The 26,064-nt window shown below is 51.5% G+C and overlaps 1 protein-coding gene across 10 annotated transcripts in view; it reads right to left on the bottom strand.

Moving 5' to 3' along the window:
• Positions 1-26,064, bottom strand: part of ATXN2 (ataxin 2) — a 2,542,428-nt gene that overhangs the window by 1,792,586 nt on the left and 723,778 nt on the right. For all 10 annotated transcript variants that reach the window (XM_069619525.1, XM_069619517.1, XM_069619521.1 and 7 more), the window contains one exon: positions 8,316-8,500. In XM_069619525.1, the coding sequence (XP_069475626.1) occupies positions 8,316-8,500 (185 nt within the window). The remainder of the gene's footprint in view (positions 1-8,315; positions 8,501-26,064) is intronic.

Here is a 26,064-nt window from a genome sequence, read left to right as displayed (position 1 = left end):
AAGGGACATGTCTATTCTGCCACTTCCATGAGATCTTAATCTCAAACACCTTTCATGAAACTGGGTGAAAGGTTGCTGCGTAAGGCTCGGACCCATTCCCTAGGGTAGACCTAAAAGTTGGTTCCCATGGAGAAAGTGTCAGAGCATTAGCAGCAGAATGCCCAAGTGCAGCAAAACTAAAGCAGTAGACAGCCTAAATTAACCACAGTCTATGCTCGTCTTTCGATAATCTGACAGAAATTGTTTGATGGGTGTATGTGAAAATAGAGACATTTTTTATTTAGTGCTAGTTTAGCAAGGGACCCTTCACCCATCGAAGGTTTGTTTGAACTGTGCTTTAAGTGGGATGAGTCAAGGAAGGGGCCCGAAGCGAGGCCTAAGCGAGGGAACATGGCCTAATTAGACAATAGTTTCTAACACTTCATGATATGCACAGCCTCAAACTTGCAGCCTGTTAAGAGTGTGGAACCCCTGTCCACTAGTTATCCCAAATATTTAGAGTAAATAACTAAGTTATAAGATTATAAGATTGCAGCATAGCTCAATACTACAAACTTCGAGATTAACACATTTTAGTAACTAGCAAACTTTTTTTAACAGTAAATCTAGTCAAATAAAATGACTTTATACATCACACCAAGAATAAATAAGCATATGCATTATTAGCTCAATCTGTAGTTAATACATACATTCATCAAATTAATCTTAAAAATAAAGAAATACATGACAAACAAATCATGAGAATATACCAAACATCCTTCACAGTCAAAGTGCGTATAACTAATCAAAATGTAGTAAATATGTACATTTATTTTATTTATTTGGTTTTTATAATGTGGGATTGCCCCACTCGATATTTATAGGAATTAACACATTCCACGTGTGCTTCATTTATTTTCCAAGAGAAATTGGTAAAGATATTTTTTACAGTATTTTGCCCATTTGGAAGGAAACACAATCTTGGTTTTATTAGTGTTAACAACAAGATAATTCTCCAAGGAATAATTTCCTAAAGACTAATTGTTGTTGAAGTCCAGTGGGAGTTCGGTCCATAAGAACCAGATCACCTGTGTAGTTGAAGGAACAAGTTACTTACCTGTAACTGTTGTTCTCCAGCATGGGTCTGGCATGGATTCACATGCACATGAATATTCCCTGTCGTCAGGCTGGGATTCCTCGGTAAAGAAAAAATCAGTTTCAGTTTCGTTTCTGAACTGTCTTTATCCTAATAACCAATAACTGGTCTCTGGGTCATACTGCCCCCAGCCAATGACTGCCCTCTACCTAAGCCCCTCCTCTGGCAGCCATCTTCAGATTTGGGAGCAGGTAAAGTGCCAGTTGGACCAAGTGAAGAGCCGCAGAGGGGTAGGAGGGAGGGTTCGCATGTGAATCCATGCCTGACCCCATGCTGGAGAACAACTGTTACAGGTAAGCAATTTGTTCCTTCTCCAGCATGGGGTCTGGCATGAATTCACATGCTCATGAATACAATAATACATAGCAGTACATACATTCACAACCATGGGAGTTGGCAAGGCTCAACATTAAGCATTTCAACACTCAACATTAAGCATCTCTCACCTCCTCACCAGGCCCACCTTCAGGCAAACAGGTTGCGCAGCACTGCCTGACCGACCGACCGACTCTGGACTCCTCCCTGGAATCCCGGTCGACGCAGTAGAATCTCGTGAAGGTGTGCATGGACCTCTATGTAGCAGCCCTGCAGATGTTCAGCAGGGGCACACCAGGTACGAACGCCGTGGTAGCAGCGATCGCTCTGGTCGAACGGGCTCTCGGACGGCCGGGCAACGGTCAGTTTGCCAACCAGTGACAGTGCATGATGCAGCCGGAGAGCCATCTGGAAATTGAAGTCTTCGAGAGGGCCTTCCCTTGGTTCACAGGTCCAAAGTTCACAAACAGCTGTGATGTCATCCGAAAACTCTTCGTGCGGTCCACGTAGAACTTCAGCGCTCTAGCTACATCCAGTGAGTGCAAAATCCTCTCAGCCGGCGATGAAGGCGACGGGATGAAAACAGGTAACACCAAGGGCTCGTTGAGATGGAAGTCTGACGGCACCTTGGGCATGAAGGAGGGGTGAGTCCTCAGCACCACCCTTGTATTGTTAAACGTCAAGTATGGAGGTTTACAGGAGAGGGCCTGAATCTCTCCCACTCGTCGTGCGAAGGTGATGGCCACAAGAAAGGCAGTCTTCCACGACAGGAACTTCAACGGTGCCGAATGCAGTGGCTCGAATGGCGGCCCCATGAGCCTGGACAGCACCACGTTGAGCTCCCACGCTGGAGCCTTCACCGGCGGGAATGACCGGAACAGTCCCTTCATAAACTCCTTCACCAGGCGATGGGACCAGAGAGATGATCGCCCCGGAGTCCTGGAGTGGCGGGAAATTGCCGCTAGATGGATCTTGATGGAGGCGTGCGCCAGCCCTGCCTTGTCCAGCGACAGTAGGTACGGCAGCACCTGAGGGGCCGTAATCCGCAGAGGGTTAATCTTCTGTGCATGGCACAAGACACAGAACCTCTTCCACTTGTGTCCGTAACACTGGAGTCTTGAGGGCGCCGTGGCCTTTGGAAGCATCTCCTTGCAGTCCGCCGGGATATCGTACCCGCCTAACTCTAGCGCTGCAGGAGCCAGGCCTGCAAGTTAAGCGACGCCGGATTGTGGTGGAGGATGGCGCCTCTTTCTCTGATGAGGAGATCCGCGTCAGTCAGCAGTTTGACTGGTGGGGCGGGGGGGTCGGGGAGGACGCCGAGATGTCCAGAAAGTCCGGGAACCAGATCTGCCTCAGCCACGCCGGTGCGACGAGGATCATCCTGCACCGGGACCGTTTGAGTTGGTTGATGAGTCGCAGCAGCAATGGCAATGGAGGGAACGCCTACAGGAACAGGCCGTCCCAGGGGAACGAGAAGGCATCGACCATGCTCACCGGCTGGAGAAACCTGCTGGCGAACCTCTGGCACTTGGTGTTCGCCACCGTCGCTAACAGGTCGATCTGGGGATTGCCCCATCGTCGGAAGAGGATGTCCACTTGATCCTGCCGCAGTTCCCACTCGTGGCACAAGCGCAGCTCTCTGCTGAGTGCGTCGGCGATGGTGTTTTTTATTCCTGCCAGGTGGAAGAGTACCAGAAACATGCCTTGGGCTACTGCCCAATGCCACAGATCCTGGGCCTCCTTGGATAGGGCTGGGGATCTGGTGCCTCCTTGCTTCCGGATGTAAATTATCGTTGTGGTGTTGTCGGTGAAGATCCTCACCACCTTGCCCTTGAGGGACAGAAGGAACAACCTGAGGGCCCAGAACACGGATCGGAGCTCCAGGATGTTGATGTGTAGGGACCTCTCCTCTGGCAGCCAAAGGCCTCTTGCGGGGAGATCTCCGGAATGAGCCCCCCCCCCCATCCGTCCGTCGTCACCGTCTCCGGATGGGCCGGGGTCTGGAAGTCCATACCCACCCTCAGATGCGCACAGGTACCCCACCACCGGATCGCTCGTCGAAAGGTCTCGTTGAGTGAGATCCGGTCTTCAAAGTTGCCCGTTGCTTGCATCCAATGGGCGTCGAGGAACACCTGCAGTGGTCGCATCCGTAGTCTGCAAAAGCACACGAGGTAAATGCAGGAGGACATCATGCCAAGCAGGGACTTGACGGACCTCACCTTGGCCACGTCCATGGTTGACAGCCGTTGCACCTTGCCTAGGATGGCCTTCGTCCTCTCCTCCGACAGAGATGCTAGTCGCGCCACTGTGTCGAGCTTGGCTCCCAGGAACAGGGCGACTTGCGACGGTATCAGGTGGAATTTTGTGAAGTTGATTGAAAATCCTAGATCCGTGAGCAGTTGGACGGTCTTCCTTGTGTGTTCGATGGCGAGTTCCCTTGACTCTGCCCGGATGAGCCAGTCGTCCAGGTATGGGTAGACGTGGATCCCCTGCAGGCGCAGCTGCGCCGCCAATGGTGCCAGCCACTTGGTGAACACCCTGGGTGCCGACTTCAGTCTGAAGGGAAGAGCCTAGAAATCGAAGTGCCGTCCTCCGACTACGAATCGCAGAACCTTTCGATGTTTTTTCAAGATGGGGATGTGAAAGTAGGCGTCCTCCAAGTCCAGCGACGATAGGTAGTCGCCTTCCTTCAGTTGCCCCAGCACGTGCTGGAGGATAACCATCCGGAACTTCCGGGACCTGATGTATTTGTTTAGACGACGAAGGTCTAGGATGGGTCGCCAACCGCCGATCTTTTTCCTTATGAGGAAGTACTGCGAGTACACTCCGGAACCCCTTTGGGACGAGTTTGATGGCTCTGTTCTTTAACATTGCTGGAACCTCCAATAGAAGTAGTGGGACGTGGTTTTCGTTTCTGGCCACAGGTGGAATACAGGGACACTTTTTTTTTAGAAATTCCAGTGTGTGCCCGCAGGCCAGAGCATCCAGCACCCAAAGGTCGGTGGAGATGGACTCCCACACGCTGACTAAGTTCGCCAGCTGGCCTCCCACCGGGGTGCTCAGGTGGGGGCCCGACACTACAGCCGATTCAATCCTGCTTGGCGGCGGCCTTGTCGCCCTGGCCTCCTTGGCGACGACGAGATCCTCCTTGCTTGCCGTGTCCCCTGTAGGCCTCCTGCGACGTGGAGCGAGCCGCCTGGAGGTATTTCGAGGAGCTTCCGCCAAATCCCTTGGAGGCACCCTGCTTGCCTCTGGAGCCGGAGCCGAAAGGGCGGCCGTTGTTACTGAAGAACGCCTAAGGCACAAGCCGTCTCCGTGTCGGCCTTGATGGCTTGCAGCGACTCGTCCACTGCCTTGCCAAACGGGTTGTTCCCGTCAAAGGGCATGTCCAGGATCCTGGTCTGCACATCTTGACGGAAATCGGTTGCCTTGAGCCAACCGCGCCGGCGAAGGCAAACGCTGTTGCCCATCTGGCGGAAGCCGGTGTCGGCAATGTCCGTGGCCACCGTTATGGTGTGGTCCGATGCCACCTCTCCCTCCTGTAAGATCTCTAGGTACTCAGCCCTCTTGTCGTCCGGGAGGAAATCCAGTAGGGGAGCGATCTTAAACCATAGCTCCCTGTCGTAGCGGGCCACAATCGCGAGGGCATTGGCCGCTTTAATGGTAGCTGCTGCCGACGAGACGACCCGTCATCCCATGGTGTCCAGTTTCTTCCCTTCGCCGTCCGGCGGAGATGTTGAAGTTGGCGCCGTCTCCCCCGCCGCTTTCTTCTTGGCTACTGCGGAGACAACCGAGTACGGGGTAGGCTGTGTCCTAAGGCACATGGGGGCGGAATCCAGAACCCGGTACTTCTTCTCGTACCAGTCTCTCTTGGCAGGGGCCGTGGATGGGTTCTTCAGGAGCAGCAGCCTCTCGTCCCAGATGTTGTAACAGGACCGAGAGGACAGTCTTCCTTTTGGCGTCCCGTCGTTGATCGAGTAAACCTTCTCTTCCACGGGGCAGAGCTGGAAGAGCTCGGATGCCCTGGCGATCATGGCGTGGAAGGAGCCAATTTCATCGGGTGGGGAGGCCCGAGCAGGTGGTGATGGAAGGTCCATCCCGTCGTCACCACCGTAGTCATCCATCCCCGTCGTGGCTGTGTCTGTTCCCATATCATCCCTCGGCTCAGGAGACAGGGATGGCGGCTGTGCAGGCCAAGAAAGCAGGAAAAGAGGGGGTGGATGAATTCTCCTCTGCTTGTTTGGAGGGCTTTCCGACGGTCCAGGCTCCGCTGGGTCGCCGTTGGTGGTAAGAGCAACCTTGTCCTCATCTCCGTACACAAGGCCTTGATCGCCATCAGGATCGCCCATGAGTTGTCTGATGGCCCAGGGACCAGCTGCAATGGACGTGATGGTTGGGGAGTGGAATTCTCCATGTGTTCTTTGTCACCACCGCCGTTGCTTTCCTTGTCCGCCTCTTCGGGATCCTTCCCCTGGGACCGGACCTCCTCGAACTTCTTGTTCAGGACTTTCACGACTCCAGCCAGTTCCTCTTCAGAGGCTGTGTCCGTGAAGGCCACCGCCCCCACCCCCCTCTTTTCCCACTGGGGTTTTCACGGGGGTCTTATCGATGGGCTGAAAAGAGGATTCCCTCCACGGTGGTAGGGAACTCTAGTCCCTGAGGTCGCCTCCACTGGGGTAGCCTCCACAGGCTTTGCCAGGGCCGCCACGACTCCCTCGATAGAGGCCTTAGCCGGGTGAATCAAGGCCTTCACGACCTTGGAGGCACTTGAGGCCTTCACCATGGGGGGAGGGTCACTGCCTCGCTCCCACTCGGCTGTCGTCGGGATCGACCTCCGAAGCTTACCCGGGTTATCTGCTTTCCTCTTCCCCGAGCCAGAGCGTTGGCTCGTGGTTGATGGCGTCAGTGAAATTGCGCCCTGCCTGGCAGCCGAGGAGCCCGACCGTTCGGCGCTCCCGGTGGCCGTGGACTTGCAGTGCTTAGTCTTTTGTTGGGACCCTGTCATGAGAGCACCCTCAAAAGGACTTAGAAGACCTCTCGGACTTCTTTTTCTCACCCACTGCTGGGCACTCCCCCCCCCCCCCCAGCCAGTTGGTGAGGCGGGCACAACGATCCCTCATCATCCGCTCGAACATGTTCTTGCAAAACATACAGTCCTACTCCACATGCGTTTTGTCTTCATGAAGGCAGTAGAGACATTGAGAATGTTCATCCTCCTTGAAGACATTCTGCAGTCCACATGCAAGGCAGCTCCTGAAGAGCTTGGGTCCGGGTGTCGGGTTTCCTTTTTCCTGGGCCATGTCCATGTGGGGTAGGCCTCAAAGATCATCTGGAACCCTCCGAGAAGTGAAACTCGTCGGAAATTCCACCCTAAAGGGGCGTAGAAAAATCCGAAACAGGTCCCCGTTGATCGGAAGTATAAACGGTGGAACTTGAGGCTCGATTGACCGAAAAAAAAAAAAATCTTTGAAAATTCGCAAAACGGAGTAAAAGCTCGAGAGCTACAGCACAAGGACTCCCAACACTTGAACGTGTGGTAAAAAAATGAAGATGGCTGCCAGAGGAGGGGCTCAGGTAGAGGGCAGTCATTGGCTGGGGTCTGTATGACCCAGAGACCAGTGATTGGTTATTAGGAGGAAGACAGTTCAGAAACAAAACTGAAACAGATTTTTTCTTTACAGAGGATTCCCAGCCCGACGATGGGGAATATTCATGAGCATGTGAATCCATGCCAGTCCCCATGCTGGAGAACCATTGCATTCTGGTTGTGCTCAGTCTCGGGATGTAAGACAATATCACATGTCAGTGCAATAGTAATGTCAGACAAATAGAAGTTGAACACAGTGGGATCTAAAATATAGCCTTGCTTTAAGCCTCAATGTGTGGCAGTGGAATCAGTTTGCTTCCCAGCTTGATTAAATCCAACTTTAACCATAGTGTTGTTATGTATAGCAATTATCATGCTCAAAATACCCCGAACGCGGAGCTAAGAATCGATGAATGATGCATAAGAAGCCTGATTAGAGGGACTCCAAGCCCTCTGGATGACCGTGAACTGAGCCATGAAATTAGTGAGGTTAGAATTAACAAGTGAAATGAATGCACATTGACATAGTGAGGGCCAAGCTGGGGATGCTGGGAATTGAGCCCAGGCTTTCTAGATTCATCAGTTTGCAGTTATGAAGAACACATTGCCATTCACAACACACAAGTTTGATATAGCACTCCTTACAGTGAGCACGGTTTTATTCATGGCCACTTTACCAACAGAGGTGTATAGAGGCAAAAAGCAATAGGGGATTTGACCAACATCACACCATTTCTTTGGTGTGAGGCAGGTTCCGAACCGGTGTCGCCTTACCCCAAATTCTACATTTCCTCATACATCAATTTAACACAAATAAATTTACAACTGGAGCAAGCAAACAAGGGCAGCTTTCCAGGCTATCCAAATATATTTATACATCATCTGATGGTTGGTGTTGTAATACACAAGCATCCAATATTGTGCGCTATTGTGTGATGCACTGCCCTTTGTTCACAAATATAAGCAAGTGACTTGTGCGTGGCTACTAGCTAACTACACAATCTGTGTGCTGAAGCCCTTACCTACATAAATGTATATATTATGGTTTTATTACTACAAGCACAAACAGCAAAGAATGCACATCATGCTAATAGAGCCAAAAATGGTGCACAAATCAGAAATAAAGGGCTTCTAAATTGTGAGACATTGCAAATTAAATGGTCAAAAGCACTTTTACAATCTTGGCAGCATTGAACCAGTCTCATTTTATTTTAATACACATTTTTAAGTGCAAAACATCAAAGAACACAAAATATTAGGTGGTATTTAAATACTTGCCTCCATTTACAACTCTTTGGTCTGTTCCGATGTTGGGAGTGAAATCTGAGGAATGAGATCCAGTTCTAGAAGTAGTCTGTACTGATCCAGACTGGCCCATTCTTGGAGAATTCTGTCTGCCACTATGGCCACCCCATGACATCCCATCTCGATTTCTCTGCCCAGGTGGAATGTACTTGCTTTCCCTTTCAAAAGAAAACCATTAAATACTACAATATAAAGAAATAGTGTGTACATAATTTGTAAGTGTCTTCGTATCAAAAGCATTGCAAGAATTGGGTTTTAAAATTGAAAGCAAAATTAATAATCTTCAATTAATATACACATGTATCTGTGCCCAGTGAAATTTAAAGAAATATCATGCCTTCATGGTATGCAATTCTAAATTGAAGCTGCCTTGTGAGGCTTATTGATTTGTACTTTTTTGCTGGTGTGGATACTGTTAGGGGTCAGAAATGCAAGGCAGACAAGTAGATCACTTTTTTACAAATAGCCGTTTTATTAAATAAGGGTGTGATAAAAGCCTTGCTTTCTAGGATTTCCCTGCCTATGAAACCAGCACTAAAGGAAAACGCTAACAAAAAGAAATGTGTCCCTCACACTTATCCATACAACAAACTCATATAGGTATCATATGGCCATTAATATTCAATTATATTATTATATTCAAACAAATCCTGTAATCATGTATCCTCGTAACCAGGGTCGGATCTCCTTCCCCAGGTTTAAAGTATGATTTCCAAATCAAAGTTCCATATAAAAAAGTTCTTTAAAGTAGCCAAGCCCTGCTCAGAAGTTCTTCACACTCCAAAAGTCTTTAACTTGACATTTGGATTGTCTTATGATTGATCACAAAGTATCACTCTTCAAAAATGATTGCCAAAAGTTTCCACAAAACCAAACGTCTTTTTCACACCTTTAGTCAATATTTCAGCTCATCACAAAGCAGTAGTGGTCTTGCCACTTCCTTTCCACCGCAACCCTGTACTTCCATTTCTTCTTCCTGGTTCACTAACCTACAAGGATTACCACTAATAATCTCTTTCCTGGAATACACGCCTGCCAGGACAAAAACTCCTAAAAGTACTATGTGGTGAGGCTTGCTTCAAACTTTATAAAAGTATGACTTAAAACATTGAAATTCATGACTTCTTATGTGAGGATACCATTCACATTGGTGCTGTTTGTTCCACTGATTTGTTTGCCATATGCAACGCAGGTTATGTTCCTCTCCTCCTTAGTACACTCTATAAGGAGGGCCTTCCTTCCTGCCACCTTAGAGTTCCTACTTCCACACTAGTTAACTGTTGGTAATGTCTCCGGTATAATAGCCTTTTTTTGGCTTAGGCAATGCTGGTAGTTGGAGCTTTCTTTCATTAGTTCGGTATTCGAATTGCTTGCAAGCAGTCAGTGATAGACTATGGAGCGCTCCGGGGTTACCAAACAAAGGCCAACTCACCCTGGTTCGAAGGATACATGGCTACAAAGTTTATGTTTGAATACATTATAAGTTACTCACCGTGGTGACTAACGTACTCTTAGTCCATAGTCCCCTTTCCTCCATACTGTATGGGCGTCCCTTCCAAGGGACGGGACACAGAACCTTTTTCACCAGAAAAACCACCTTCCCCTTTAAATTTAGAGGCGTGCTGGGGCACGGCCCAGGGAGCCTGAGCTGCCCTGACTCCGCCCTCAAGCGCCACGCCTCAGTCCCCATTGATGCGTCTACAATAGATTAACATTGCCTAATGACACCAGTATCATTAGGAGGGCGGTTGGTGGGATGTATGCAGGAAAGGGGACTATGGACTAAGAGTATGTTAGTCACTACAGTGAGTAACTTATAATTACTCTTACGTCCCATCCCCTTTCCTCCATACTGTATGGGCGATTACAACTGATTGTAGCCCCAGAGTGGAGAGGAGACCCTCCTTAAGCAAACAGGTTCCTGAGAACCGCCTGTCCGAAAGCCACATCAGATCTAGAGCCAGCATCCAAACAGTAATGCTTGCAGAAAGCTGAGGGAGAGGCCCAAGTGGCAGCCCTGCTTATGACTTGCCAAGGGACATGGCACTGGAAGGCGATAGCAGTTGCCTTGGCCCCGACTGTGTGGGCATGCATGTTGGCCGGGTGCGGCTTGTATTGGCCCTCCTATGCTTCTTTGATGGCAGAGACCATCCAGCGGGATATGGAAGCCTTAAAGGCCCGATAGCCTGGCCTTCAGCTGCCGAAAGTGCTAAACAGGAAATCCGACTTGCGGAAGCCCTTGGTCCTGTCCAAGTAGAATCTCAAGGTACATCCGACGTCCAGGCAGTGCAGCACCTTCTGTGCATCATCCTTGGGATCGGAAAAGAACGTAGGAAGGACAATTTCCTTGTTCAAGTGAAATGCAGATGGAACCTTGGGCAGAAATGCCAGGTGCGTCTGCAAGACTACCTTATCCGTGTGAAAGGTGGTGTAAGGTTCAGAGGCGACAAGCGCCTGAATCTCGCTGACTCTGCGAGCCAAGGTAAGACCGACTAGCAAAGCCGTCTTGATGGTGACCAACCTAATGTCAACGGACGCCATTGGCTCAAATGATTTGTGCACCAGGGCATCCAAGATTATTAATGTCCCACATGGGGTGCAGTCTTTTGACGGGCGGGTAGAGCCTAGCTAGGCCTGTCAGATGTCTCTTGATAGGGTTGGAGGAGGAAAAAAGGTCTTCCTCCGAGTTCCTGTAAGCCCCGATGGCTCCAAGGTATGTCCGGCAAGTGTCAACCTATACTCCCAAGTGAGCGAGGTGCACCGAAAAAGAGCACGTCGTGCAACTTTCAGGCGAAGGGATCAATTCCCTTAGAGTCTGCCCAGTGGCAGAACCTGTTCCATTTGCTCTTATACTGGGCCCTGGTGGCCTTGCTCCTGGTGCCCTGTATGATCTCCAGATTGGCCTGCGAGAGGCAAAGGTGCCAAAGCGTTACCTGCTCAGGTACCACGCTATAAGGGCTAGTTTCCCTGGCACAGGGAAGTATGATTCTGCCCCCCTGTTGTGCCAGAAGATGTGCTGGGCCCGTCAGAAGGCGCATAGGAGGCACCTCCGAAAGGCTGAGGAGCTCCAAGAACCATGGCCTGGCAGGCCACCATGGAGCTATCAGAATGATGTTGAGTCGGTCAGATTCCTTGATCTTGCAAATGACTGTATCAGAGGGGTGGGCGGAAAGGCATAGGCATTCATGCCGGTCCACTGTAGGTGAAATGCTTGGCCCAGCAAGCCAGAGCCCTGTCCGTGCCAGGAGGCGAACTGAGGGCACTTCTTGTTGTGCTAGGTGGCAAAGATCCACCTGGGGGATGACCCCACCTGTTGAAGATCTCCTGAATGACGATGTTTAGCTGCCACTTGTAATTGTCCGCGCCCAACCTGTTGAGCCTGTCTGCCTCCAGGTTGGCTTCCCCCGATAGGTGGACAGCCGTGAGGTAGATGTCGTTTTCCAGGGCCCAATCCCACATGCTGATTGCCAGTCCGCACAGAGGAGGGGATGTGGTGCCTCCCTGCTTGCTGACGTAGTACATGCTGGTCCAGTTGTCTGTCTGGATGAGGACAACCTTGCCCCTGAGAAGTGGTAGGAATGCTCGAACCAAATGGTGTGGTATTCCTGCTCCGGTCGAATCCAGGTGCCGTGGACGGAGAGATCATCCAGGGTGGCTCTCTAGCCCTCAAGCGAGGAGTCCGTGGTGATGGTGGCCTGCAGGGAGGCAGCCAAAAGGGCTTGGTCGTCTGTAAGTTGCAGTCCCTGGACCACCATGTTAGGTCCGGGTGGGTGGGATGCCGCGAAGTGCAGCTGAATCCTCCTCATCCTCAATCGCGTGCGTGGAACGGCTAATAGGAATGCCGCCATGGAGATGCTGGTACCACCAAGCCGAGGTCACCTCTATGCCGCGGAAGTGGGAGGTGGCCCTCTTGATGGCCAAGATGTTGTCCTCTGAAGGAAATACCTTCTTGGAGCACGTGACCCAGATGAGGCCCAAGAATGTCATAGTCTGCGTGGGCTGCAGCTGCGACTTCTTGAGATTGAGCGAGAAGCCCAGATGGTGCAGTGTGTTCATAAGGGAGGACCTTGCATTGAAAATTGGTAGCCTATGATCCTGAACCGTAGGAAAGAACGGTGGGGCTGCCAAATCGGGAGGTGTAGGTACGCATCCTTCAGATCCAGGGAGCACATCCAGTCTCCCTTGCACAATGTCTCCACTTTAAAAGCTGGCGTAACCATCTTGAATTTTTGTATGAGTAAGGAGATGTTGAGGGTGGAAAGGTCCAGCACATCTCTAAGGCCTGTCTGGTTGTTCTTCTGAATGGCGAAAATCCTGGATTAAAAGCCCAAGTCTCGCTGGGAGGTTGGGACTTCCTCCATTGTCTGGCTCACTACGATGGGAGGAGGGGCTGGAATGGGTAGGCGGTACCCAGTGGATACAACCGAGAGGATCCAGGGGTCCACGAAATTCTGGCACCAGAAATGTGCATGGAGAGCAAGCCTGCCCCACCCCCACTGGAGACACGTGAACCCGAAGGGGTGTGTCATGCCTGCTTTCCCTCTGAGGCAGTCGCGGAGGTGGGGGACTGGAAAAAGCCCTTTACCCCCCCCCCCTTTTTGTTGCTTGCGGTGGTTCTGAGACTGCTAGCGGTCCGGCTGCCTGGATCTCCGTTCCTGGAAGCCGCAGAACCCTCTCTATACGTACGCTCCCTCTCAGAGCACTGCTGTGACTGGGTGTACGACTTGGGCCCCGTCTTTGACAAGATGGATAAAGACTTGGCCGTTTGTGAACTGTTTTTCTTCTTGTCCAGCTCTTCGTCCGCGGTGGAGTGGAAGAGCCGCCCCCACCCCCTTCCCCTCAAACGGTAGATCTAATGTGCGTTCCTGGACGTCCGGGTTGAATTTCGTCGACCAGAGCCAAGCAGTCCTTGTCATGTCCGTGGCGATACAGATGGCACAGCCAGAGGTGTCGATATGGGCCATGGTGGATTCCATGAGGTCCTGCGCCGCCAACTTGGCATCAACCAGCCACCCCTTAAAACGTGATTGGCTCTGCGTAGATAGACCCTGGAGGACGTTTGGTTAGCAGCCGCCAGCATGGCATCGGCGCTGGCCTGGCAAAGATGCAAGGACGTGCTGGAATAAGAGTTTATTCTCGTGCGCCTCCAAGATCATCTCCTCCTTGCCTAGCAGCGCCAAGGAGTCGTCGGAGGACGGCTGAGGCTTGGAGTATAGTGGTGCCGCAACGATCACCACAGAGTGTGGCTGAGGATGGACCGAGAGCAGGAGTGTATCCACCTTATCTGCCTGTACTTGGCGTACAGGCGTTGATTGACCGGCTGGACTGAGTTGGCCTTGAGCCAACCCTTCTTGGCCAGGGAGACTACATCAGTTGGCAGTGGAATCCCTGGTTTGGCAGAGGGGCGTCGCGTGAGGACTTCAGCCAAAACCCCCTCTGCCGGGTGCTCAACCTCGGGTTGGGGTAGGCCCAGGTACTCCGCCAGCCCTGCAAGACTTTCGTGGAAGGCCCTGGCTGAGGATGGCGTGTCCGGATCCTCCTCATCCGTATACTGTGGATCAGGAGGATCCTGATCCGCAGGATCATTGGAGGAGTAGCCGGAGCAGGAGGCTGAGGCAGTGACCGCGGCCGGAGACTGAGGAGGTGGCGGAGGCTGTTACGATAGCGCCTGAGGAATCGGCTAGGGAGCCAGAGGCAGCGGCTGTGCCGAGGTCAGGGGCACCGGCGGAGGCGCTTGTGGAGCCAGTAGCATCGTAGGCAGGACTTCCGTGATGGCATCCTTGAGGATAACCCCCCAACCGAGGTGACCTCATGAGCCAGAGGAACCTCTCTAAGAACCCCTCTTCACTGGCCAAAGAGGTGGTAGAGGGTACTGACGGGGTAGCCGCGAGCTGCTGCATACCCTGCCCGTATGGATGCAGTGGGAAGCTGCCCTGCGCATAAGAAGGATGGGCTGTAGGCCACGTACCTGGTTGAGGCCAGTCCCACCTTGACACTCGTTCTTGGCCGAACTCCTGGAATGGCGCTGGATGGATGCCTGTGTCTGGTGTAGCGGCCATCTTGTCAAGCTGCCTTCCAAGTGTTACTCGGCTCGCTGGGCCCAGCATCCTTCAAGACTCTTGCATGTGGATCACAAGGCCTACCCTGCTCCTCGTGCCTAGGCCCGGTAGGTGCGACACCCTCGACCCGGGGGTCGGTAGAGCTGCGTTTAGACGCCCCCTCGGACGTATTGTCGGTACTAGGGCGTAGCCCCCTTAGCCATATTGCCGGAAGAAGGGCAGAGCCCCTATGATGATAAACTGGTACAAGAACCTTACGGTCCCTCAACACTGCCACCGGGAAGATCCAAGGATCCCTCGGCCCAAAAGCCAGTAGCAGCAGCAGCCTTGATGCACGTGCTGGTACAAGGACCTGAACGGTCCCTCCCATGCGGGAGAGTCCTTGGGAAGGCGTCTCCTTTGCGGGGTGCGATGGAAAATAGCAGCCCTACCTTGAGCCTGGCTCAGTGTTTCACGAAGTTCTTGAGGTCCTCTGGAGGAGACTTCTCGAAGAGTTCCCTCCACCCGGCTAGTCTGTTCTTCAGCGATTTCGATGACAGCGAGCCACACATTGTACAATTTTGCCAACCGTGGTCTAGGCCAAGGCAAGGCAGGCAGAGGGCATGGGGGTTTGAAGTTGGAAAGAGCCTGTTGGAGGAGGGACACCTGCTGTACCCTGTGGAAGTGGACATGCGCCGGGGAGCAGCACGACAGCTGAGGACAGAGTAACTGAATGATAAAAAGGCAAAGAAGATGTTTCCACACGTGGAATTACATGGCCGAAGCCAAACCCAGGAGCGCTGGTGAATTCGGCCCGTTCCCGTCGACACGGAAAAGGGGACTGAGGTGTGGCGCCGGAGGGCAGTCAGGGAAGCGCATTTTCCCTGGGCCTCTAAATTTAAAGGGGAAGAAGGTTTTTTCTGGTGAAAAAGGTTCCGCCTCCCGTCCCTTGGAAGTGACGCCCATGCAGTATGGAGGAAAGGGGACGGGACTTAAGGGTATCATGGAATAGTAACCATAGCCCCTGCAAGAGGAACCAGTTCTATCGCCTGCATCACCAATAGAGAAGAGACAGGATATCCCGGAAAAGCGTTGAGTGACCCGATCTGACTAAGAAGGAGAGGAGGGAAGAGGAAGCCCGAAGCCGGTGGATATTACAGATAGGAGCCACGGGTTGCTAAAAGATGCTTCCAGGTGTCCGGAACAGAGCCAAACGGCCACCAGAGGCGTGCTGTTTTCCCCAACTCAGACGTCACTGCTTCTTGGTGTCAAAAGTGGGGGCAGAGGAGGGTGAGCGGAAAAACCTGCACAACGTCCTCTGCTGCTTGTTCTGTTGTCACTGGCCGATCTTTCAGGCCAAGGTGTTTTCGCAGTCTCTGAACCCCTTGAAGCCAGAGAGCGTTTGGGGTTTGAACTCGGTCCTATCCTGGGATTGAGGGAAGGATTTCTGACCTTGCGTTGTCAGGATGGCCAGGGACTTGGCGGTTTGAGTGGATGTTTTCTTTTTTGTCAATTCGTCAGTGGACGAATTAAAAAGGTCCATGCCCTCAAAAGGGCAGATCCAGGATACGCTCCTGCACATCCTATGAAAACTTTGTGTCAGGAATCCACGCCGTCCTCATTTCGACCATAGGGCACATTCCTCAGCTGGCTGTGTTGATGTGTGAGACTGAAGACGCCATGAGTTCCTGCGCAATGACCCAGGTGTTAGGGAGAATTCTCTCTTTAGGCTGAATTTCCTAACCTAGTGAGTCCCCCCAGCAGCTTTGCTGGATTTCTGGAGTTTATTTTGTTCCTCCTGCCAAGAGTGAGACTCTTTCTCCCACTCTTGGACATGTTTATGGTGTTCCTTTGACTGTTAACGTGTTTTATGGGCTATGGGGTCCTTTACTCCATAGGGTCTCATGTGTTTTTCTTATGTGTGTTATCCAGCACCCTCCGTGCAGTAACACAGGGGTGTCATAGTGACCCCCCACCATAGACTCCATACCCTGGGACTGACTACTGTCTCCCAGGGCATGTAAAGTCACCATTGGCTTTACTAGTCCGAAATTATTAACAGAAACCAGTACAAACCATCATATTGTGGACGTACTGGTCGAGGCAATTCGATTGCCCCGGGGTCTGTTAGTCGAGGGGGCACGTCTCTGTCCCCCCTGATCGAGTTTTGGCTGGTGGCAGTGGAAACTACTTTTTATATTCGACCGCAAATATTTTTGTATGGGATTTTCCCATTGTTCGAGGCTACCAACTTTAATTATTTAATTCTCACAGCCTCGAACATACCGCCGGTTTATTTATTTAATATTAATTCGCCGGTTGGTATTTTTTGCCAGGACTCGATTCTAAAATGGCATCTGTGTTCTCTTCTGTGACTCCAACCCAAGTCGAGCCCTTTGTTCCACTTTTTGGCGGGCTTCTCCACAGAAGCCTCCAAAAGTGGTGCCACTCTGTCTGTGAACCACAGGGGGTGTGGGAGGGGGTTTAGGCACCCTGGACTGAGTTACCTTGGTAACTCAAGTCGCACTCTTGTGTGATTGGACCAAGTGGTGAGCCGGCCGGCTCACCACTTAGCATGTTTGATTGACAGCTAGGCTGAGTGAATGGGGGTATGCTGCATAAAAGCAGGGCTTTGGGGACTGGAACTTCAGAAGTCGCCACAGGACCTGAGAATCCGACGAGGGAGAAGCTGAGCCGACCTACCACGACACCACCGGTGGAGCCCTGTGGAACCGACTCACCACTTCCCGCCGACAGAGAAGATCTCCCGGCTGGAGAGGCTTCTTCCCCTGACTGGTGGGCACAGTTTTACCTTCCTTCTTCGCACCCCAGACCGGTTTGTGGTCGAACTGCCCGTGCCAAGCACCCCGGCGGCCGGATAGCCACTCACCACTGAACCGCGAATCAACGGTCCGCTCCTTGTACCCGAGAAACTCCGCGACTGGTTTCTTCCCTGGCAGTGCAACAGACTCCTGTCGTCCTCCCCGATGAGATCCTCTCTTCCCCCGAAAGAAGCACCGACTTGCATCCGCTGCCAGGAACAACTGCCCCCGCTGGAGTGTTCTCACCACTTTAAAGGTACCGTGTCCGCCAGGCCTCCCTTTCTAAAGATTGCTACAAGGTAATAATAACTCCTTAACCTTCTGGACTGGGCTAGCCGCCTTGACCCTCTAACTGGTCCCTTTCTTTGGTCCAACTCCTTTTTGAACCGTTACAAGACTTTTGTGCACTGCAACAGTGTGACCTTGGACACATTTTGTTTGATCCTCTGAAAGTGGATCTGGCCTATTGAACTCTAACTTCACGGTTTTACTTTGCCTTCCTCTCTTGTTATGTTCTTGTAAAAGTGTTGGGATCTGTTTCAACTCATTCTCTGCTTTTCTCTCCCTTTTAAAAACTAACTATTAGAATGCCATCTACGTTAAGCGCTCACCGCTGTCTGAACTTAAGTGGGGCTTTACTTCCGACTTGTCTAATATTCTTTTAAGGGAGTGTATATCTTTTAGTGACCGTGTTTTTGAATTGCTTACTATTAGTGGCTGTGTGTTTTTCTAGATGTGGTTTTAAATAAATAATGATCTCTCTTTTACACCAAGCCCTGGTTAGCGTTTACTTGTTCTATTTTGTTCTCTTGATCTATTGTGAATACTCTGTATACTGCCTAACTCTTCTTGAGGGAAGTCTGACTGGTCAGTCACAGCTACCAAGTGAATCTGTGTGGTACAGACTGCTAGCAAGTGGGTTTACTGCCAAATACCTGTAGTCTTAAATCTTTTGCAGTGGTCCCAGAGGGAACTGCACAGGTTTCCGCCTAACACCAGGCCTCCACCAGACAAGCCTTGAAGGAGGCTTGTTTGTCAGAAGGGAAGTCAGGCAGAAATTCCTTGAGCTCCCGCCACAACTTCTGGTTAGCTACAGGCAAGATTTTGTCTGCGTTGGCTTGCCGTGATGCACTCCCAAGATGGAGTAACATCGCTTTCTCAAGGACTTGGCCCTCCTTGGAGAGGAAGCTCCTGTGGAGGAAGACAACGGTTTAGAATATAGCAAGATCGCAGCCTCCAGAGAGGAATAGGGCTGTGGGTGGGAGGCAAGGAGGATTGGCTCCCAGTCCATTAGTCTAAACCTGCTGTCCATTTTCTTGTTCATCTGGGCGTTGGCCCTGGGCTTCTCCCAGACGCACATCCCTCTGAAGGGGAATGCCAGACCGGACCGTGGTTTGCTTCCACAAGACCTTTGTGAGTACCCCCGACTCTTGAGGGGCTTCCTCAGGAAGGGGAAGCCCCAAGAACTCGGCCAGGCGCTGAAGGCAGTCATGAAAGGCCTTAATGGATGCTGAGGGCTCGTTCCTGAACGTCAAAGTCGCCCAACCTTTTTCACAGGCTGTGGGGAATCCCGTCACTGGAGCACAGGTACTGTGGGGGTCCGTAACCCCCCAGGTCCAGAGCAGCAGTCAAGTCCAATGGCTGTTGAAGGGGAGGTGTTGGTGGTACAGGAGGAGGTTGCGAGCTTGGAACGACAGGTAGGGCCTGAGAGGACTGAGAGGACTGGGAAGGGGGCTGAGGGGGTGCAGCCAGGGGGATGACTTCCCTCACAATGTCCTTCAAGAGTGCCTTCATTTGAGGTGAACACAAGAGAAAGAAGAAGCATACAAAAAAGCAGTCCTCACTAGCTGCCTGTAAGGGAGAATTCTCTTATAAGACTAATTTCCCCAACCTAGTGAGTCCCCCAGCAGCTTTGCTGCATTTTTGGGGTTTGTTTGAGACTCTTTCCTTCCCACCCACTCTTAGGCATGGTTTGAGGTATGTCTTTGACTTGGTATGCGCTTATGGGCTATGGGGTCTTTTACTCCATAGGGTATCATCTGTTTTGGTAGATGTGTAGATGTGTTACACAGCACCCTCAGTGCAGTAACACAGGGGTGTCAGTGACCCCCAAACAGACTCCATACCCTGGGACTGACTACAGTCTCCCAGGGCAGGTAAAGTCACCATTGGCTTTATTAGTCCAAAATTGTGAACAGAACCAGTACAAACCATCATATTTTGGAAGTACTGGAAGGGGCACTGTCTAGTCAACCCCTTGTCGAGTTTCATTTTAAACGCACCACTTATTTGGTGCATTGTAAAGATGCCGCCTGTTTATTTAATTAATATAAATCACCGGTTGGGTCTTTTTGCCAGAACTCTTTCGCAAAATGGCGTACGTGTCCGTCTCTGTAACTCCAACCAAGGTCGGGCCCTTTGTTCCATTTTTGGCAGGCTTCTCCACAGAAGCCCTCCAACTGGTGCCACTCTGTCTGGGATTCACAGGATGTGTGGGTGAGGGAATTGGCACCCTGGACTGTGTTGCCTTAGCAACCCAAGTCGCACTCTGTCTTGATTGGCCCAGTGGTGAGCCGCCCAGCTCACCACTTAGCATGCATGAGTGACAGCTAGGCTTTTGAATGGGTTTTTTTCTGCATAAAAGCAGGGCTTTTGGGATTGGAACTTCAGAGGTTGCCACAAGACCCAAGAAATCCTAAGAGGGGAGAAGTTGAGCCATCTGCAACGACAACACCACCGGTGGAGCCATGCTGCAACAACCTCACCACTTTTCCGACGACAAGAGAAGATCTTCAGCTGCAAGAGTCTTCTCCCTCTGAGCTGGTGGGGACAACCAGTTCCACATTCGCCTTCCAGGACGCCCCTTGGTAGAGTTGCCAGTGCCAAGCACCCAGGTGGCCAGATACCCAAGCTTCAGTCCTCTGGGACCGCGAATAAAAGGAGCGCACCTTTTAACCGAACGAACTCCGCGGCTGATTTCATCCCTGGGCAGAGCAACGACTCCAAGTTTCCTCCTCGACGAGATCTTCTCTTCCCCTGGTCGAAACCACGAACTGCACCCGCTGCCAGGAACAATTGCCACCGCTGGAGCTTCCTCACTTTTAAAAGGTACTGTGTTCCAAAGAAAGGGATGCCAGGCGGATCGCTAAAGGTGACCCTTACAGCCTTGGCTTTCCAACTGGGTTGGCCCCCAGACCGTCTAACTTTATGTTTCGCATCAAACCAACCTCTTTTGAAAATGTTTGCAAAGACCTGAGTGCATTTTTAAACTGTGTGATCTTGGGCACATTTCGCCTTGCTCCATTTAAAGTGGCCCTGGCCTATGAACTTTGCTCTACAGTAGACTCTGCCTTCATTAACTTGCTGTAGTCTTAGAAAAGTGTTGGGAACTGCTTATTTTCATGACTTCATGACCTGTCTTTTTCTCTCCCTCTAACTTAATTATTGGAGTGCCATCTAAGTTAAGCGCTCACATCTGTTTTTACAACTAGTGGTGTTTTAACCTAGACTAGTCTAATAATTATTAAGGGAGGTGTGTATACTTAATCTGTGTTTGAGCTTGCTTTGATTTAGAGTGTTTAAAGTGTGTTTTAAATAAATAATTATAAACTTTTGTTACCAAGCTCTGGCCAATGTTTGTTTGCTCCACTGTGTTTTTGGCCCTATTGTGTATGCTCTGTATACTGCCCCACTCATCCTGAGAGAAGTCTGACTGCTCAGCCACAGCTACCAGGTAACTCTGGGTGGTGCAGACTGCTACCAATTGGGTTTACTGCTTACTCCTGTAGTCTTAATCTTTTTGCAGTGCTCCCCAAGGGAACTGCACAGGATTCTGCCTAACACTGCCAGATCCCTAGGGGCACTGCCATACGAGGCACTGGACCTCCGCTCCTGGTCAAAGTGCTGAGGAGCCTGGTGTATGTAACTAAGTCTGATGGGTAGATGTACCCCTGAGGGGACCAAAAACCTGCACCGTAACATCTGCTGCCACCTCCAGAAGGAAGGGGGCTGGAATCAACCTGGAAAGCCCACATGATGGGCGAAAGCACTGGCGGAGCCTGAATGAGATTAACAAGTTACTTTCTTACCTAGTAACGTTCTTTCGATGGGATGTTCCTCCGACGTATTCCACATCTATGACAGGTAATCACCACAGCTGTGCTGCTTGGGAAAATTTTCTGCGTCTGCGTCCTGCATCGATACGCTGTCCTTAAGGGCCTCCGTCGAGCCGACATCACCGGATGTTATAAGTAGGACGCACAACGCCCGCAGCCTCAGTTGTAGTTTTTTCCCCAGAAAATTTGCCACCAATCTTCTGCCAGTACGACTGCAGAAAGCCTTGCGGAAATGTAAGCTGCAATCGCTTAAGAAATATTGTAGAGGGACAGGCTGGGAGGGTGCGATGTGGAATACGTCTGAGGAACATCCCATCGAAAGAACATTACCAGGTAAGAAAGTAACTTGTTCTTCAAGGGAATTGTGTCCTCCGACGTATTCTACATCTATGTCAGACTCCCAAAACAGTACCAACATATGGCGGTGGGAAAAAAATGTAGAATTTTAGACTGCCCAATTAAATTGCAGAATAGAGGACCGCCTTGCCAAAGGCCAAATCTTGCCCATGGATAGAATCCAGGGAGTAGTGTTTTACAAAAGTATGGACAGAGGCCAATGTGGCTGCTTCACAGAGGTTACGAATGGGAACACCCCTCTGCAGAGCAGTAGAGGCAGCCACACCTCTAGAGGAATGGGCCCGTAAGCCTACCAGAGGGTCCTTACCAGCCAGACGGTAGCATTCAGAGATTGTCAAGATAATCCATCTGGACAAGGTCTGCTTAGTAACAGCTTGACCCAAACGCCTTCCAGCGTATCCTACAAAGACCTAATCGTCCACTCTGACCCGGGACATACGTGAGATGTAGAAACTTAAAGCTCTCCTAGGATCCAACCTATGGAGCCTCTCCTCTTCCTTACCAGGATGTGGAGGAGGATAGAACGCCGGAAGAATGACCTTCTGGCTCAAATGAAAGTCCGACACAACCTTCGGAAGAGAAGGACGGACCCTAAGGACAACCCTGTCCTTATGGGACAACGTGAAAGGTGGCTTCGCGGATAGTGTCTGCAACTCACTCTGCGAGCGGAAATAACCGCAACCAAAAATACAGTTTTAAAGGTCAACAGTCTCAAAGGACAAGAATGTAAGGGCTCAAACGCAGCTCCCATAAGGAATTTCAGAACCAAGTTCAAATCCCAACCGGGCGCCTGGAAAGGAGACAGTGGGAACATATTAGTTATCCCTTTCAGAAACTGAGAAATCAAAAAGGAATCTAAAAATAAGAACACTCCTCAGACGAGCGCTTAAATATGGACAGCGCCGCCAGGTAACCCTTAATGGTACCCACTTGCAGGCTCGTGTGGGCTAACAAAAGCAAAAAAGACAGAACCACAGGAATGGCACATGAAAAAGGATCCAGATTCTTTACCCTGCACCAGTCGCAGAACTTTCTCCAACGGCAACGGTACAGGGACTTTGTTGCGGGCCTTCTGGCCGAAAGCAACACCTCAATCACATCTTCAGGGAGGTCCCAATCCTTGTACCTCAACCTTTCATAAACCAAGCATGAAGGTTGAGAGACGACCTCTGGATGTAGATCTCGCCCCCCTCTCCCGTTAGAGCAAATAGTCTGGGTAGGGAAGACGGGGTGGAGGGCAGATGGACATGTCGAGAAGGTCCAGGTACCATGTTCTCCTGGCCATTGCCAGAGCAATGAGGATCATTTGGGAACCGAACCACGGTAACCTCCGCAGCAATTGAGGAATGACGGTGACTGGAGGAAACGTGTACAGCAGTGGGAAGGACCACTCCACTACGAACGCATCCCCCCAAGGATCCTCTTGGAGGAAATTCCCGCGAGCAGATTCTTTCGCACTTCCAGTTGACACTGGTGGCAAAGAGATCCACTTGTGGGGACCCCCAAAGGGCAAAGATCTCAAGGAGAACCTCCCGAGCCAGCTACCACTCGTGAGAGACCGTGCTCTGCCTGCTCAGAGCATCCGCTGCCTCGTTTTCGTCTCCGGCCAGATGAACTGCCGAGATCGACATTTCCTGCTGGATGGCCCAGAACCAGAGCTGCATCGCCTCTCTACACAGGAGACCCTGCCCCACCCTTTTTTGTTGAGGTAGTGCATGGCCACTGTATTGGTCTGTCAGAATCGGGACATTCTTCCCCCGCACAGACGGCAGAAAAGCCTTCAGGGCTCGCCTGACGGCCCTCAGCTCCAACAGATTGATGGAGTCTGGACTCCGACTGAGACCAACGACCGCTGACTGTCAGCTCGTTGGCATTAGCTCCCCATCCCGTGAGGGATGCGTCCGTCACGATCGTCAACCCGGCCAAGGTAGCCAAAATGGAGCCCCCTTCATCAGATTGCTTTCGACGGCCCACAACAGAATTTCCTGGGCGACCGAGGGCGGCACCTGAACGGGATCTGACATTGTGCCGGAGGCTTGCGACCACTGCATCTTGAGAGCCCACTGCAGAGATCTCATCTGCAGCCTGGCCTCTGGCACCAGAAGAATGCAGGATGCCATGAGGCCGAGCAACCTCAAGAACTCGAACGGCGGGAGACTCTGGGCACGTTGAAACTTGACCACCATCTGCAGAATGTGATGAGCCCTCACCTGGGAGGGTAACACTGCCCCAGAGATGTGTCGAGCACTGCTCCGATGTACTGGAGCCGCTGGATAGGTGTCAAGTGGGACTTCTTTAAGTTGAGGAAGAAGCCCAGCTTGTGAAGGGAGAGCGCGCCCTGATCAACCAATCGTCCAGGTAGGGGTAGACGTGAATCCCCCCTTTCCTGAGATACGTTGCCACCACCACTAGCTTGGTGAAGACCCTCGGGCGGAGGTCAAACCGAACGGCAGGACCCGAAACTGAAAATGCGAGTCACCAACCGTGAACCTCAGGTACTTCTTGTGCTTTGGATGAATCGGCACATGAAAGTAAGTATCCTTGAGGTCGAGAGACACCAACCAGTCCTGAAGTTGAAGGGCCTGGAGGACTTGAGAGAGAGAGAGTAACCATCTTGAACTTGTCCTTCCTGAGGAGCTTGTTAAAACCATGCAAGTCCATGATGGGTCTCAACCCCCGAACCCCCCCCCCCGTCTTTTTTCGGGATAAAAAAATATGGGGAATACCATCCATTGTTCCTCTTTGCTACAGGCACCAGTTCTATGGCGCCTTCCTCCAGCAGGGATTTGATCTCCTGCGCAAGGAGTGGATCCAGACTCTTCAAAGAGAGCTTCCCTGGTGGATTGTCATGAGGCCTCTGCCGGAAAGGAAGACAGTAGCCGTGGGCTATGATCTCCAGAACCCACACATTTGAAGTAATGGCACGCCATTCTACAAGATACTGTGCCAGCCTTCCAGCAACTAGCGACCCATGGGACACGGCCTCATGACTGAGCTGAAGCCTGAAGGCAAAGAGGCAACTGCCCGAGTGGCTTTGGCACCTCGAGTTCATCGTTTTCCACCTCTGGCACTCCTACGTTGGCCCCTTTGACTGGCAGCTCCCCTCGAACTACCAAAGGTCGAGTAGTATTGAAAGGAACCTCCCCTCCATTGCTGTCCCCCAGGACGAAAAGACGGAGGTTGACGAACTGCAGCGCTCAACGACTTCGCTACAGCTTTGGAGGTCTGCAACCTCTCAAGGCTCTCGTCAGCCTTGCTGCAAAAAAGATGGTCACCATCAAAGGACATGCTGAGAAGCCAGGACTGTACATCGGGAGCAAACCCCGACTCTCGCAACCAAGCAAACCTGCGCATCACGGTGCTCGCCGCCATGGACCGGCTGACACAGTCTGCCACGTCCAGACCCGACTGAATGGATTCACACATGGCATCTTTGCCATCCTGAACGAGGGCAAGAAAACCATCCCGTTCCTCCCCTTTGGGAATATGTTCAGCCGCCAAAGATATACAATTCGTGTGAGGGAATCTTGCCAAGGCACAAACTGAGTTGGTTGCCTTTAAAGCCATACCCCCAGATGAAAACACTTTCTTCGCCCAACCGTCGAAACGCTTGTCGTCCCTATCAGGAGAGATGGTAGATTACGACGCCTGCTTCGCTGGGGCCGTAGCCGCCTGCACCACAAAATTCTCAGGAGTGGGGTGCAAAGACAAGTAGACGGGGTCGCCACTGGCTGTACGATATTCTTTCGGCAACGACTTATTCACTGCCGGGAGACTCTCCGGAGCAGTTCAAGCCGCCGCCGCCACACTTCTTTGTAAGGCCATATGAAATGGCAGCAGCAGGTCAGTGGGTGGACCTTGGTCCAAGATATCGGTCAGGTCATACTGCAGAAAATCCACAGGTGGAGCAGACCACCCCAAATACTCTGTCACCCTCGACATGTAACGCCTGTATGAAGATTGGGCTAAGTACCAGGCTCAGGCCTGCCAAATTCAACCTCCGGGGAGGTGTCCAGACCACTGGCGTCATGCAAAGATTGATGCAGGTCTTCCAACTGGCTATGACCAGACAATAGTTCATCAGGAACCTCCTAAGGAACCAGACCTTCCACATCCGACCCTTCATCCACCTCAGAGATATAATCCAGATGCTGGAACAGATCCCTGTATGAGGGCACAGAAAGAGGCTCAAACACAGGCCTCACTGACTTACTACGGGCCTTCCTCAGTGTCTCCACCGGTCTCCGGGGTACCACCGATAAAGCCTCCTCAAAAGGCGTAGACCGAATCGGCGCCAAGCGAGGTGCCGACGGCTTCGACAACAGCTTTGAGGCCGGAGCCCCGAGCGTGTCCTTCGACGGCCTCGACGCTGATGACTTCCTCGGAGGCA

Source organism: Ambystoma mexicanum, chromosome 10 (assembly GCF_040938575.1).
Source record: "Ambystoma mexicanum isolate Mex_15411 chromosome 10, UKY_AmexF1_1, whole genome shotgun sequence".
Taxonomy (NCBI): domain Eukaryota; kingdom Metazoa; phylum Chordata; class Amphibia; order Caudata; family Ambystomatidae; genus Ambystoma; species Ambystoma mexicanum.
Note: the sequence above shows the minus strand (reverse complement) of the source record. Positions and strands in the feature narration are given on the sequence as shown.